The sequence below is a fragment of the Ambystoma mexicanum genome, chromosome 2p (genome assembly GCF_040938575.1).
Source record: "Ambystoma mexicanum isolate Mex_15411 chromosome 2p, UKY_AmexF1_1, whole genome shotgun sequence".
Classification (NCBI taxonomy): Eukaryota; Metazoa; Chordata; class Amphibia; order Caudata; family Ambystomatidae; genus Ambystoma; species Ambystoma mexicanum.
The window spans coordinates 1,002,580,450-1,002,593,889 of record NC_090923.1 but is presented as its reverse complement, the minus strand read 5'-3'; the positions used below and the strand labels follow the sequence as shown (position 1 = coordinate 1,002,593,889).

The 13,440-nt window shown below is 48.0% G+C and overlaps 1 protein-coding gene across 2 annotated transcripts in view; it reads left to right on the top strand.

Moving 5' to 3' along the window:
- RELA (RELA proto-oncogene, NF-kB subunit) overlaps positions 1-13,440 on the top strand; it is a 507,042-nt gene that overhangs the window by 325,580 nt on the left and 168,022 nt on the right. The window contains exon 9 of one of the 2 annotated variants that reach the window (XM_069644816.1): positions 5,763-5,975. In XM_069644816.1, coding sequence (XP_069500917.1) covers positions 5,763-5,975 — 213 coding nt within the window. The remainder of the gene's footprint in view (positions 1-5,762; positions 5,976-13,440) is intronic. The other variant, XM_069644817.1, reaches the window with a different exon arrangement.

The window sequence follows — 13,440 nt, the reverse complement described above, 5'->3', positions numbered from 1 at the left end:
TTTGTTGTGTTGGATGTGTGTTTTGCATGTCATTTGACTGGCCCGTAGGGCGTGTGTGGTACTTAGGAGGTATGTGGGAGAGGAGCTGGGGTGGTTAGTACATTGGCATTGTCAATGTTTCTAAAGTGTGATACCTTGGTTACCTTCACAATATTTCTGTGTTGTTCTACCTGGGCTAACCAGCATTCTTCTAAGTGCAATACATTGACTAATCTTCACTTTTCTCTTAGATGCAATACATAGGCTAATTTCACAGCTCTTTTAGGTGCTACACATTGGCTACCCTAAAGAAATCTTCTGAATGCAATGCATTGGCTTCATATTTCATCTAAGTGCAGTGTGTATGTTAGCCTCATAAATCTATTGTGTGCGACTCATGGGCTGGTTGTCATGGCCACAGGCCCCAGAACACAAAAAACACACCATCTAGTGATGGGGGCAATGGGTCACTTGACTCACTTATGTCCCTTTGGGACCCATAAACACAGGGGCCCTGGCTGTACTCAGTCCCGGCGCCTTTGGCGCCAGGCTCATATAGAGATGTGAGCAGGAACACTTTATTTCAGTGCAGGAGTGCTTTTATTTTACAAGAACTTTCCAGGAGCTGAAAGCCTTTATTCCAGAGAACATCCTCATGTGCTGACTCATCGGGTGTGGCTCCCTAGGCCTGGTCTTCATGTGCTGACTTATCGGGTGTGGCAGGCAGGCTGAACCTGGTGGGCGTGGCTTCAGAAGTTCAGCTATATAAGCTGCTCCATCCGTGCAACGTGACGCTCACCGCCGATTGGACCAGTTTACCTTTGAAACCAGGCGTTCTCCTGCATACTCGCCTCCATGAAACCGGTGCTTCATCTGCAGACTCATCTCCTGACATCCAGTGATCTTGATCCCACCACCGCACTCCGCATCCACAAACTCTAACCCTGTGAAGGACAAGGTTAGAACATCTGTCCTAGGGCCGTGCCACATTTGAACCCCGGGCGCCCGTAGTTAACAATTTACCAGCTAGTGTACCGCTGCAGCTTCATTGCTCATTCCCTCTGGCTGCCGCCTCGAGCTCAGCAGTGTCTGCCGGGCTGGCAACATCACCTGCAAGGGAAGAAAGCAAAAGAGCAAACATCAAAAGTGGAACGGACAGCAATACAAGACAACAAAACAGATGAGGAAAGACAAAGGAAAACAGGAACACTTACCTGAAGTATAATGGCTTAGTCGCAGCAGGACTGGACTACCAAGTGCAAGGGACCAGTGAAGGAATTTGGTCCAGATCAAACAAGTGCCCCTGCTAGAAGCAGCAGGACAGAGTGCCCGCCAAAACTAATCAACAGGTGAGCTTTCCAGGGACAGCGCATTCCCATGGTTACCACGATGTGAGAGAAGTGGTTTGGAAGGGAATCGGGCGCACAAGCTGGCATTCTTACGCCCCCTATTCTCCGCGCAGGAGCTGTCACGAGCAGAATCACCGATTACCACCTGTCACCACATTAGCGCAGAGAGCCAAGTCTGTCCCCAGCGACCTCACCCCCGGGAGGGCTGCAACCGTGCCCCAACACCTTCGCAGAGACCAGGTGATCGTAACACTGGTCTTCACCTTTCTTCTAGGTGCAACACATTGGCTACCCTCAATAACTTCTTAGTGCAATATGTTGGCTATCTTTATATTTTCATCTAAGTCCAGTGTATGTGCTATCCTCCTGAATCATCTATCGTGTGCGACGCAGCGGTACAAAAAAAACTGATCCAGAAAGTCAACTCGGAGACTGCTCAGAGCGGTCTTTCTAAATCGAACTGTCAGCCCCTGCGACGCACACGAGTGCACGCAGGGGCTGACAGCGGGACCCAGAGGAGTCGTCTCAGGAGTCTGTGTGTGTGTGTGTGTGGTTTTCTTTGTCTGTGTGCGAGGGACTGTGTGTATAAAAAGGAATGTTTGTGAAGGGGAGGGTGAAGGGTAGAGGGTAAATGTAACTGGTTGTGTGTGTTTATGTGAGAATATGGTGAGGGATTGAGTGGGTATGCTTGGGGTGAAAAGGTGCAGTGGTGGGGCAGCAGGGGAGCAAGGAGGAAAGAGGGGGCTTGGGAGGTGATCCCCCCCCCCCCCCACACCCAAATTCATGCTACTTAGACTTTTTGAGAGCTGCACAAAATCGACCGAAGTAAATCGATCTTTATGTGCGGCCATCAAAAAGCAGACTTTTCACATAGAACTGATGCAAGGGCCATACTTGACATTTCTTCTGAAGTGAAAATCCATGAGCACAGTGCAGGACAACATAATGTTAAGAGTAGGAGGTGGTAATGTAGGAGTGGTAGAGTTTTACCAGAGCACAGTAATGGCTGTACTCCCTGCCCATACCACCTTACCCGGATGTAGCTGTAAGGTGTCCTTTCAGATGTCCATGGGCAAACGGCAGATGGGCTTTGGCCCTTCGCCGGCTGCCTGTGCAAGGCTTCTCGGGATTCACTTCTAAGAGTACTCCCTGGAGATGGATGGCCTTATCAAGGATGGGGGCTGACGGGAGTGGGGCGGGGAGATGGCCAGGGGAAAGCAAATGGAGGGTTGAGGAGGCCGAGGGAGCCACAGCCAATTGCTATGAAGATAGGATTAGAGGGGGTGGAAAAGGGACCGAAACAAACCACAAAGGCAATGCCTTCTACAAGCAATCCATCACACACAGATTGAAAATCACACTAAAAATACAGGTAGACTTCTCCAAAAGAACTCCAAACAGGCTGTAAATCTCTTATCTGCTGCACAAGATGGCTAAGGATTACCAACAGGAAGGCAGGGCAAACAAGTAAACAGAAGGACTTCAAAAACAGAGGGCAGGCATACTTGACTGTCTCAGCCAATTGAAATGAAGATGGGAGTAGAGGGGCAAAAAAAGGACAAACAAAGGACTACACCACAAAGGCTGTAGTTCAGCGAGATTTGGTTAGTGTTCCATTCAGGTATTGATACCACAAGGTTGTTTTTGACATTTTCTCCACCCAATAGTGATGAATGATCAACAGAATGCACAAGTTACAAATTAAGTTAAACAACGTAATTTATAATCCACAGGTTGGGCCGAATGAATGCCTTTCGGCCCTCGGGATTCTACCTAAAACTCAATAAGGGTTACTATACCAACTGTGTCTGAATGCGTTTACTCAGAGGTGCAAAGGCCTATCAAATGAACTATCTTCATTCCTATACATTGTCTCTTAGATATAGTACCCTCCTTGTTCTTGACCAAGTCATACTAGCAATTATTTCTCCCCAGTCCCTTTGCTTGGGGTACTACTACTTCAGTGTACATCTTCTTGCCCTCCCCTGCAGATCCTAGGCCAACTGGTAATACACTTTAACCCACTTACCCCAACAGGTATTCCTTCCCCCCTTGCTTAGGGAATATCTGTCTGTTCATTAATCCCAAAAATCTGGTCTTAAGTTAAAATATATTTTTACTTGCCCGAATGGAAATGGATCAAGCACTCTTTCTAAGTTGAACTATTGCGTCCCTGGGCGCACACACGTGTGCACAACGGTTGATCGGAGCAGCTGCGCCAGAAGAGTGAAGTTGTGGATGTCGCAGGAACCAGATAAGTGTGTTGGGGGGAAGAGGGCTCTATGTTTGTGCCTGGGAGAGGAGGGAGAATATTTCTGATGGGTAAGCGGGTAAATCTTTGTAATTGCGTAAGTGTGTCTCTTGGGTGGGGCTTGCTGGGAATAGGTTTGGGCGAGGAAGGGAGGCAGTGTGTAAGGAAAGGGTGTTCGGGTGGGGTGAAATCCCCCGATTTGTACAAAATCCCACAAGCATGGGAGAGGGTGTGGTCAGGGGACCTGATACCCAGGGAGTTGGGTGATATTTCCGCATTTGAAGGCTGCACAAAATCGGCTGGAAAAAAGCAGTCTTTTTTTATTTTTGTATGCGACTTTCAAAATGGGGAACCATCACATAGAACCAAATGCCTCCGGTTGTCCTTCTGCCCAGTCTTCCTTCAGAGTCTGCCGTACAGCCCCCAGCAAGATGTTGACCTGCTTCTTCTCTGGGTCGGATCTGTGCCAGAGTTGGAGATCTATCACCAGAGGGCTTTCCAGTCTGTGGTTCTGGTATCAGACAGTGTCTTAGATGGTTACGTCTGCATGCTTGCAACAGTCCTCAACCTCTTAGTCTGGTCTCTGCCAGTGTCTGTCTGAGATATAGCCCTCATTAGGCTGTTCGCTGGCCTTGCCTTCTGGCTCTCTGACCTCCTCCTCTCTTAAGGGTGGTAACCCAGTCTGGTAAAACCTGCAGCTGACTAGGATTTTATAGTACTGTTTAGCTGTGATAATTCAGTAAATCCTTGGAATGTTGGTTTGCTATACCTCTTCTCCTCCTGACTCAGTCCTCCAAAGCATTCTAATATAGGTGCAGGTTCCTCTCGGTCTTACCCTCCCCCCCCCCCCCCATTTCTTTCTTGCTCATTGAATGTTTCTAAGAGGAACAATATGGAAGAAAGGCCTACGTTTGAAGAACACATTTCTTATACTTGGCAGTGTTCTTTCTGATGAAGAACACCTTCCTTCCAAAGATGTCTCAGAATCTGTGCCAATTCTCTTGTTCCTCAGCTTCTTGAGTGCAGGGAAGAAAATGGTGAAACTGAGTTAAAGGGATGCAGGTGACCCCTATACATATTACTCATGAGCTGCCATTCAAGGTAATTCCCACCAATCAAGTTGAAGAGGGCCGTAATGCATCCCCTGGTGGCTCTGAAAGTTTTCTATGCCAGGGAACACATTTCTAAGATGTGTTGTCTGTGGGAGTAAAGACATATACATGAAAGACCATTACCCAAGGTAAGTAATTTGTTCTTATGTTGCGTTGTAAAGCCCTTTTTTTTATAGAGGTGATCTTTCAGGAAACTGCCTAGGCTACTGAAGACTATATGTAAATGTCGGATGATGATGATTGCTTGCAGCTTCTCAATTTGTTTAAGCAGTGTTGAGGAGTCCTTTTGGTCTGACTATTGTATTGGTTGTTTTCTCTGGCTGTATTGATTGTTTTGTCTTTGCATTACTTGCCCATTCTTGTTTACATGGACCACAGTGGTCAAATGTGCCGCTAGTCATGATTATTGAAGCATCACTCTTTCAATGCGTTTTATCAACAACCTTCTTGCTTGTAGTCTGGTCAGTATATTATCACCTCCTTCCAATGCCTTTTGTAAGCTTGTCCTTTAACCATTTGGATGTAGGAAGAGCAGAACCAATGATTAAGAATAATTATATTAGTGACATTTCAGGTAATAGTCTTTGCTCTCTCCTGTACTCAATGTATCTTTACTAAGGATATGCTTGACTCCAACCTAACATTAATATAGATGGTAGGTGGTAGTAAACCCTACTAGAAAAAGATTGATAGTTGCTAACACAGAGGACCAAGACGAGCTGTGTGATAAAGACATTTGTGTAAATCTACTTGGCTGCAGAAAATGACAGTTTGGAAAGAAGGGACAGAAGGAATAATAGAATTGCTATCCCATGAATGTATTTTCTCTCCTATTAATGTTCCAAAATGCAACATCTGATTAATTGGTGCCAATACATACAGACCCGTTTGCAACCAGTTCACATGTAAGCTTTTTTGATTGGCTTAAACAAGGTTTCTGGAATGTGGAAAGTAATTAAAATATAGTTTTTCCTTCCCATGCTATTATTTTGTCACCTTTTCTGATGGTCACATATTGGCCCCATCCTCAGGATTGTAACTGCCCATCATGTTTTTTCCTTTCTTGTGCAGAAGATATTGAAGTGCGCTTCTTCTTGGGTGCCTGGGAAGCCAAGGGGACCTTCTCACAGGCAGATGTTCACCGGCAGGTGGCCATAGTTTTCCGCACACCTGCATTCCAGAACCAGGGCATTCGAGAGCCAGTTAGAGTACAGATGCAGCTGCGACGTCCCTCTGACAAAGAAGTCAGCGAGGCCATGGAGTTCCAGTACTTGCCTGATGAAGGTGGGGCCTTGTCAACGTTTCTCTCAACCTTCTATTTTCAATCCTTTACCTGATTACCCTGAGTAAACACTTGACCGTCTACCCTGTTGGCCTTAGACAAATGTGTGGTGAGGGATCAGAGGAGCAATGTGCCTTTGTTCCTAGCTAACCCCTTTTCACTATCGTGGCACTTAAAAACCACCACAGTGGCCAAGGAGAAAGTTGTATAGTAACTGTGTTCATTTCAGACTGAAAAGCAACATCTGGTAAAAGGCTAGGAAATCGTTTTTACTTTGACTCTCTGTGGTAATTTACTAAGTGTTTCAATTTATGTGACCATCACATGGTATGTATATTTTGGATTGGAAAAGAAAAGTGCTTTTCTAAATGAGAATTTTAAATGGGTGTACATATTTCTGAGGCTTGTGGATCTGCTTAGAATCACATGCTGTGCATACACTAACATCTAGTGGCTGGTGCGGAGTAATACAACATTTCTTTACTCGAAATTAGGATGTCAACGGGCCGGTCCTGTAACACTATTCCTACTGTGACTTGTACAGTACCCATGATCCTTCACGTGTCGAGGTCCTTGGTGTGTTTTTCTCCAGCATGGGGTCTGGCATGGATTCACATGCTCATGAATATTCCCTGTCGTCAGACCGGGAATTCTTAGTAAAAGGAAAAAACCGTTTCACTTTCACTTACAAACTGTCTTTCTCCTATAAACCAATCACTGAGCTCTGGGTCATACTGCCCCCAGCCAATGACTGCCCTCCTCTGGCAGCCATCTTCAGATTTGTACCCCCTGTTCAGGGAGTCCTCGTATTTTGCTCTGAGAGCTTTTCTACATTTTTGGGTTTTTTTTATACCAAAAAGTTAAGATTTTGTCATAGTTTTTGTGCTCTTTCGTTCCTTTGACTGGCAAGCATGGATCCGTTTGTCAGCGTCTTTCATTGCCCTTCAAGGGCAAGAATCGTCAAGTTCATTTCAGAGGCGAAGGACATAGGTTCTCTCTTCAAGCTCTGTTCCACATGCGGATTGAGGAATGTGTTTGTGGAGGACAAACACTCCCAGTGCCTCTGTCTCCATCTAGATCACAAGGAAGCGGATTGCGAAAATTGCCTGGGATTCTCCAAATGCACCCTCGGCATAGGCGATTGGTGGCATGGCTCTACGCCAAGGCCTCTACCCCGTGTGGCAAACAGGGGCATGCCTCACACAGGACTAGCCGGTCTGAGGTCGGCTTCTAAGTCCTTTGAGGGCGCTCCATCTGTGGGGGGCCCAAGACAAGGCCAAGCACTGCAAGTCCGTTTCATCGGGGTCGCCGCGCAAGCGGGTTCCGGGACCAGCAGGGTGCGCTAATCTTCGCCGTCTGCCTCCGTCTCAAGCCATCGCTCCAGCTCCTCTTCAAAGAGGAAATCGGCTAACACCGGGAAGCTGCGGGAGAAGGCAGAGAAAGCCAAGGCACAGGGTAAGGTGTCTGACCTAACCTTAAAGGGAGAAGTCGTCTTCATCAGTCGAGCTGGTGGCGTCCGCCTTATCGAAGGCGAAAGGGGCTGACCCAGTCCACGGGACCCCTGCGACGCCCAGAGTGGCCCTTTTTTCCAAGTGGGAGGCTTCGTCCAAGCCGGTAGGGAAGATGCTGGAGACAAGGAAACCACCCCTGAGCCCGTCTCTGACCCCTCAGGATGCAAAAAAGGGGGGGGGGGGCAGTGGTGACCTCCAGTGCTCCAAGGCACAGATATTTCTTCTTTGGAAGGAAGAGGACATGGTTTCTGTTCACACGGTCCCAGAGGATGTGGGAAACGACAGTGATGATAATTGCGGAAACGCGGAGGACAACAAAATCTTTGAGGGGAAACGGCAGAGCCGACGACGTAGGCACTGGGCTCAGCAAGCCTACTCCCCCTCCATCTCCCAGAGACATATCGCTGGACATTCTGTCAACTCTCCACACGCTGGTGTCGGAGATCCAGAAGAGGATGCCGATGGCACCGGTGGTACCGGGACCCCCGCCGGTGAAGAAGAGCAAATGGCACCGCACACCTCATCAACCGTGTCACATACCCTACCCCCGCCAACCCGCAGGCATACAGGGACGGACACTGCAACGACAGATACGGATGACATCAGTGTCTCCCCACCGCCGAGAGCTTCTCCACTGGGCTATCAAGACCAACACCGACACGGCCTGGGCCCATGGCACGCTTTAGCAGAATTGGCCTTCCTTTCGGTGGGGGATCCTCCTCGTACCGCCAACCCTCCCATTCCACGACCCAGGAGGCTTAAAGAAGTCGTTCCAAGGCATTTGGAGGTGGCCGCTGCCGTTTCTCCCAAGGCGGAACGCAATCCCCGAAGCAGGATTGAACTGGCCAGGACGTTGGGGCCCCCCACCCATTCACCCCGGTGGGAGGCCAGCTGGCTGGCTTCATCAGCGAATGGGGAAAAGTTCTCCATCGATCGATGGGTGCTGGACACTCTCGCCCACGGACACACTTGTGTTACAGCAGAAGTATCTGCTGATACCATTGGTGGCCCGGCAGGAGCAGCACATACCTCGGCTTCTGCAGGAAGTGGGGGCCATGCTAAGAAAAGGGGCGATGGAGCTGGTTCCGAAGCAACTCCGGGGCTTCGGAGACGACTCCAGATACTTCTTGGTAAAAAAGAAGACCGAGGGCTGGAGGGCCATTCTTGAACTGCGGCGTCTAAACCAGTTCCTCAAATCCCAAACATTCTGCGAGAAGCTTCTGAAGTTCCTGCGCTTCGTCGTGCAAGGCAAGCACTACCACTTCAAGGCCCTCTGCTTCGGAATGAAGTCGGTGCCCAGGGTGTTTACGAAGTGCCTAGCACCAGTGGTGGCCCATTTATGTCTGCAAGGGATACATGTGTACCCGTACCTGTTCGACTGGCTCACCCGGGCCAAGTCAAGGGAGATCGCTGTCGAATACACGGACAGGACCGTCCGGCTGCTGACAGATCTGGGATTCTCAGTGAACTATTCAAAGTCCTGCTTGATTCTATTGCAGGACATACTATTCCTAGGGTCCAGGATCAACGCAGTCTCCTGCCTGACAGCCTCCTCGGAAGGGAGGATAGCAGCCATTTTCATCAAGGTGTAACGGCTGTTGGCACTGAAGATCGCTACAGTATGGACCACAAAGTCGCTGCTCGGTAGTCGTGTATCTACCTGATCAGGCTCTGCAGGTTGCAGATGCGACCCCTTCAGGAATTTCTAGACGCTCGGTGTGTCCAGAAGCTTTGCGGACAGGATTGTGCTTGACAAGGAGTTCCGTCGAGCGATAAGGTGGTGTTGCGCACGCGCCAACATTGCCCAGGTCACGGATTTCCAGAGTCCCCAGGAGACTGTCAGCATGGACGCTTCCCTGGAGGGTTGGGGTGCCCACACCGGACGTCTCCACGCCAGAGGCCTGTGGCTACCAGAGGAGAGGGACAGGAAACTGCAAACAGGGTTCTGGGCCCTCCAGTCTTCCTCTTGTCCCTCAAGGGCAAGGTGGTGAGGGTCTTCACGGAAAATACCACCACAATGTTCTACATCAGGAAGCAGTGGGGCACCAGATCCCCAGTGCTCTCCAGAGAGGCACAGGACTTGTGGCACTGGGCTGTCGCCCAGGGGATGTTTATTCCTTTTCACCTGGCGGGGGTCAAGAACACCATTGCTGACTCCCTCAACAGGGAGCGCCACTCGTGCCACGATTGGGAGCTTCGGCAGCATCAAGTGGACAGCCTCTTCCTCAGGTTGGGGTAAACCCCAAATCCATCTGTTGGTGATGGGGACGAACTCCAAATCCCAGAGATTCGGCAGCAGGTTCCACCAGCCGGGAAGCATGGAGGACGTGTTCTCCTTCCCGTGGGAAGGCCTGTTCCTGTACGCGTTCCCACCGTTGCCTCTCGTTCTGAGAGTCATCAATCAACTCAAACTGTGCTGATTCAGGATTATCCTCGTCGCCCCAGTGTGGCCGAGGCAGATTTGGTACCCAGACCTTCTGAGCCTGTCGAGGTCGCCTCCAGTCAAGCTGCCCGTGGTCGCGGATCTGCTCGCCAGGAAAGGAGGCAAAATTCTCCACCACAACCCAAGATCGTCGAAGCTGAAAGCGTGGCTCCTGCAGCCTTAGAGTTCAATGGGTATGAGTTACCAGCAGAATGCAGGGAGTTCCTGGCCAGGGCATCGTCGACTCATTAATGCTACGGGTACAAGTGGAAGCGTTTTGCAACTTGATGCAGAAGGTCAACCCCCTGAGGGTCACGTCTGGAGGAAGGGGGCTTCCTGACATTGCTGGACCTAGAGGACGCTTACTTCCATGTCCCCATTCAGATGGTCACGTTGCAACACATGCTCGGGGGTAGGTGAGATCCAGGGCCTGTCCTGCAAGCTGCCTTATCTGACTTTCCACGAAACTAGGGTGGTGCTGCTGCGGACGCAGCTCTCATTCATGCCAAAGGTTCAGTCAGAATTCCACCTCAACAAGCCTTTGGTGTTACCTGTGTTTTCTCCCACGCCTTCGTCGCCGGCTGAACGGACTTTGCACTCACTGGATTTGGCGCGTGCTCTGAACTTCAATGTGGCACGCACAAAGAGTTTCCGGAAGACTTCTCAACTTTTCTCAACTTTTCATGAACTTTGGTCCTGTGAACCATGAGAAAGCTTTGTCCAAGGCTTCCATTTACAGGTGGCTCTCCGGCTGTATCACACACTGTTGCTGGTTGGCAAACCGACCGCTGTCTGGCCGTCCGAGAGCCAATTCCACCTGAGCGATTGCTGAGACGACGGTGTTCCTGTCTGGTGTGCCCCTGCTGGATATCTGCAAGGCTGCTATGTGGATTTCTACTAACACCTTCACAAGATTCTACTGCGTCGACTGGGATTGCAGAGAGGAGTCCAGGGTTGGCCAAGCAGTGCTACGCAACCAGTTCGCTTGAAGGTGTCTGTTCTGGAGGTAAGCGTGATTGCTTCTGTTGAGCCTTGCCACCTCCCGTGGCTTTGTATTCTTCACGAGCATGTGAATCCATGCTGGACCCCATGCTGGAGAAGGAACACGTTACGTACCTGTAACTGTTGTTCTCCAGCATGGGTCTGGCATGGATTCACATGGGAACCCTCCCTCCTGCCCCTCTGCAGTTCTTCTTGGTCATACTTTTATGGGCTACCAAATCTGAAGATGACTGCCAGAGGAGGCGCTTAGGGAGAGGTCAGTCATTGGCTGGGGGCAGTATGACCCAGAGCTCAGTGATTGGTTTATAGGAGAAAGACAGTTTGTAAGTGAAAGTGAAACTGTTTTTCTTTTACAGAGGATTCCCGGCCTGACGGGGAATATTCATGAGCATGTTTTGAGCTTACCCAATTGGTGTTGCTTGACCTTACAATATCCTTACAGCTTGTGTGCCAAATCATGGGTTAAATCCCAACCTATTATATGAAAAAGTTTTATTAGCATCTAGCTTGTATTGTTCCCAATCTGCCTGCCTAGTGTGAAATGACTCCTTATGTTCTGGGCTTAAAGTAATTTTAATATTTTGTTAATGCAAATAGCTCAAACCATATGTCACAATCAAAGTAGATATGAGATGTGTCTAAACATTTACTAATGAAGATGTTTTTTCCTTTTTTCTCTCTATATACCCTGAACCTCCCTACCCATCACCCCTCCCTCAATCTCAACTAAACTTTGGAACGTGCACATTTAATACTGTTGAACACTGTTGAACGCAACGAATGGCAAAACTGCAAACATGTATTATCTTTTCTTCAAATGACATTTGTGACTGTTTATGGTTTCTGCAATTCAGGTTTGATTTACTTTGCTTTCTTCATATATTTCTTTGGTTTATGGATGCATTTTTTTAAGCCCTGATTTGAAAAAGATGGGGGTGGGGCGGTGTACCGTTGAAACACGTGTCGTCATATAAGTCAAATGTTAATATCAATACAAAACTTATGATCACCAAGAACGAGTTCTCTCTTTTTTCTCTTTTTTGCCGCATGAATACAATGAAGAGTAACCCAAGTATAGTACCCTATATGAACGGAGTTGAGGAACCAATTAACTCTTGTTACCATTCTTTCATGCGACTTCAAAATACGTTTTTTCTATAAGAAAGTGGGCGCTGAGGTCCATTCCAGAGTACCCTTGTGAAAGGTTCCTCGAGGATCAAGCAAGATTTGTAAGATGTTTGCCTCCAATTTTGGGAGCCAGCAAATTGTCCTCTTTGGAAAAACGTCAAGGGTGTATAAAATCCCCGGGACAATTGCTGTACTGAAAGCCAAGAGTTTTGCCTCCAATGAATGTCCACCCCGCATATCAATCACCTTCCTAATGGCGAGCCAATTAGTCCACGCCCTAGGCATTATGGAATCCTACACATACAGAAATGATGTTGTAGCTTTTACCTGAATGCCCAAATACCTATATGTATCTGCCTGGGTCCGTTTGGACAATCCCAGATGCCAATGAAACTTTGTCCCCCATTTACCGATGGCCATGATCTTAGTTTATTTCATATTTATTCTGAAGCCATTCGCCAGCGCGTATATAAGCAGTGCATTCGAAGAATGTTGTAGCCCCATGGGTGTTTTATCGAGTATGACAAGGTCATCGGCATAAGTCAAGCCAGATCAGCCATATGTAAATTGTACAATAATGACATCAAGAGACACTGCTGCTTTAAACCCACATTTTTCACAATAGACTGGGATAAAGTACCATCCTGCGATAACCGAACTTGGACCTGTGTTTTATGGTGCAAATGTTTGATGAAGTGGGAGGGATGGGTCAGTGCCCCATTTAATTCATTTTCCCATAATTTAGAACGATTGAGCGTATCAAAGGCTGAGCTAAAGTCAACAAAACAGGCAGAGAACGATGTACCAGGGTACCTATAGACATCTGAGATTACATTCTAAAGGACCCATAGCGAGTGCTTGGTACCAAAGCCCTTTCTAAAACCAAAATGATGCTTTCTTAGCAGGTTACTCTTTGGGACTTGTTAGGCAAGATTCTATGCAGTACCCTTTGGGTGCGCTACACCAACCCGGACCTCCTGGCAATAGGAACCCAACCTTTTGTATAAGTCTGTACTACACAGGTTGGTAGTGTGGTCGAGTAGCCAGGCTTATCTCAAGAGGGGTCAATGTGAGCTGTAGGGGAGTTAGACAGAGATTCACAGTGACAAGTATTCAAATAAACTCTTACACACAAGGTTTCTTGAGTAAACCATAATTAATTTATTTACCAGTCAGTTAGTAAGCCTTCTTCAGAAAGGAGCAATATAAAACACACAAATACACTACAAAATACACTCTTAGTTATCTAAATCGGCACATTCCCATTTGGGATGACACAAATGCACTACCTACACACTCAGGTGACTGCAATAGTTAGGGTGCTGTTGGCATTAATATATCACTGCTGCATTTAGGGCAATATTTAGGAGTATGTCAAAGAAAAATATTATTAAAATAAAACAA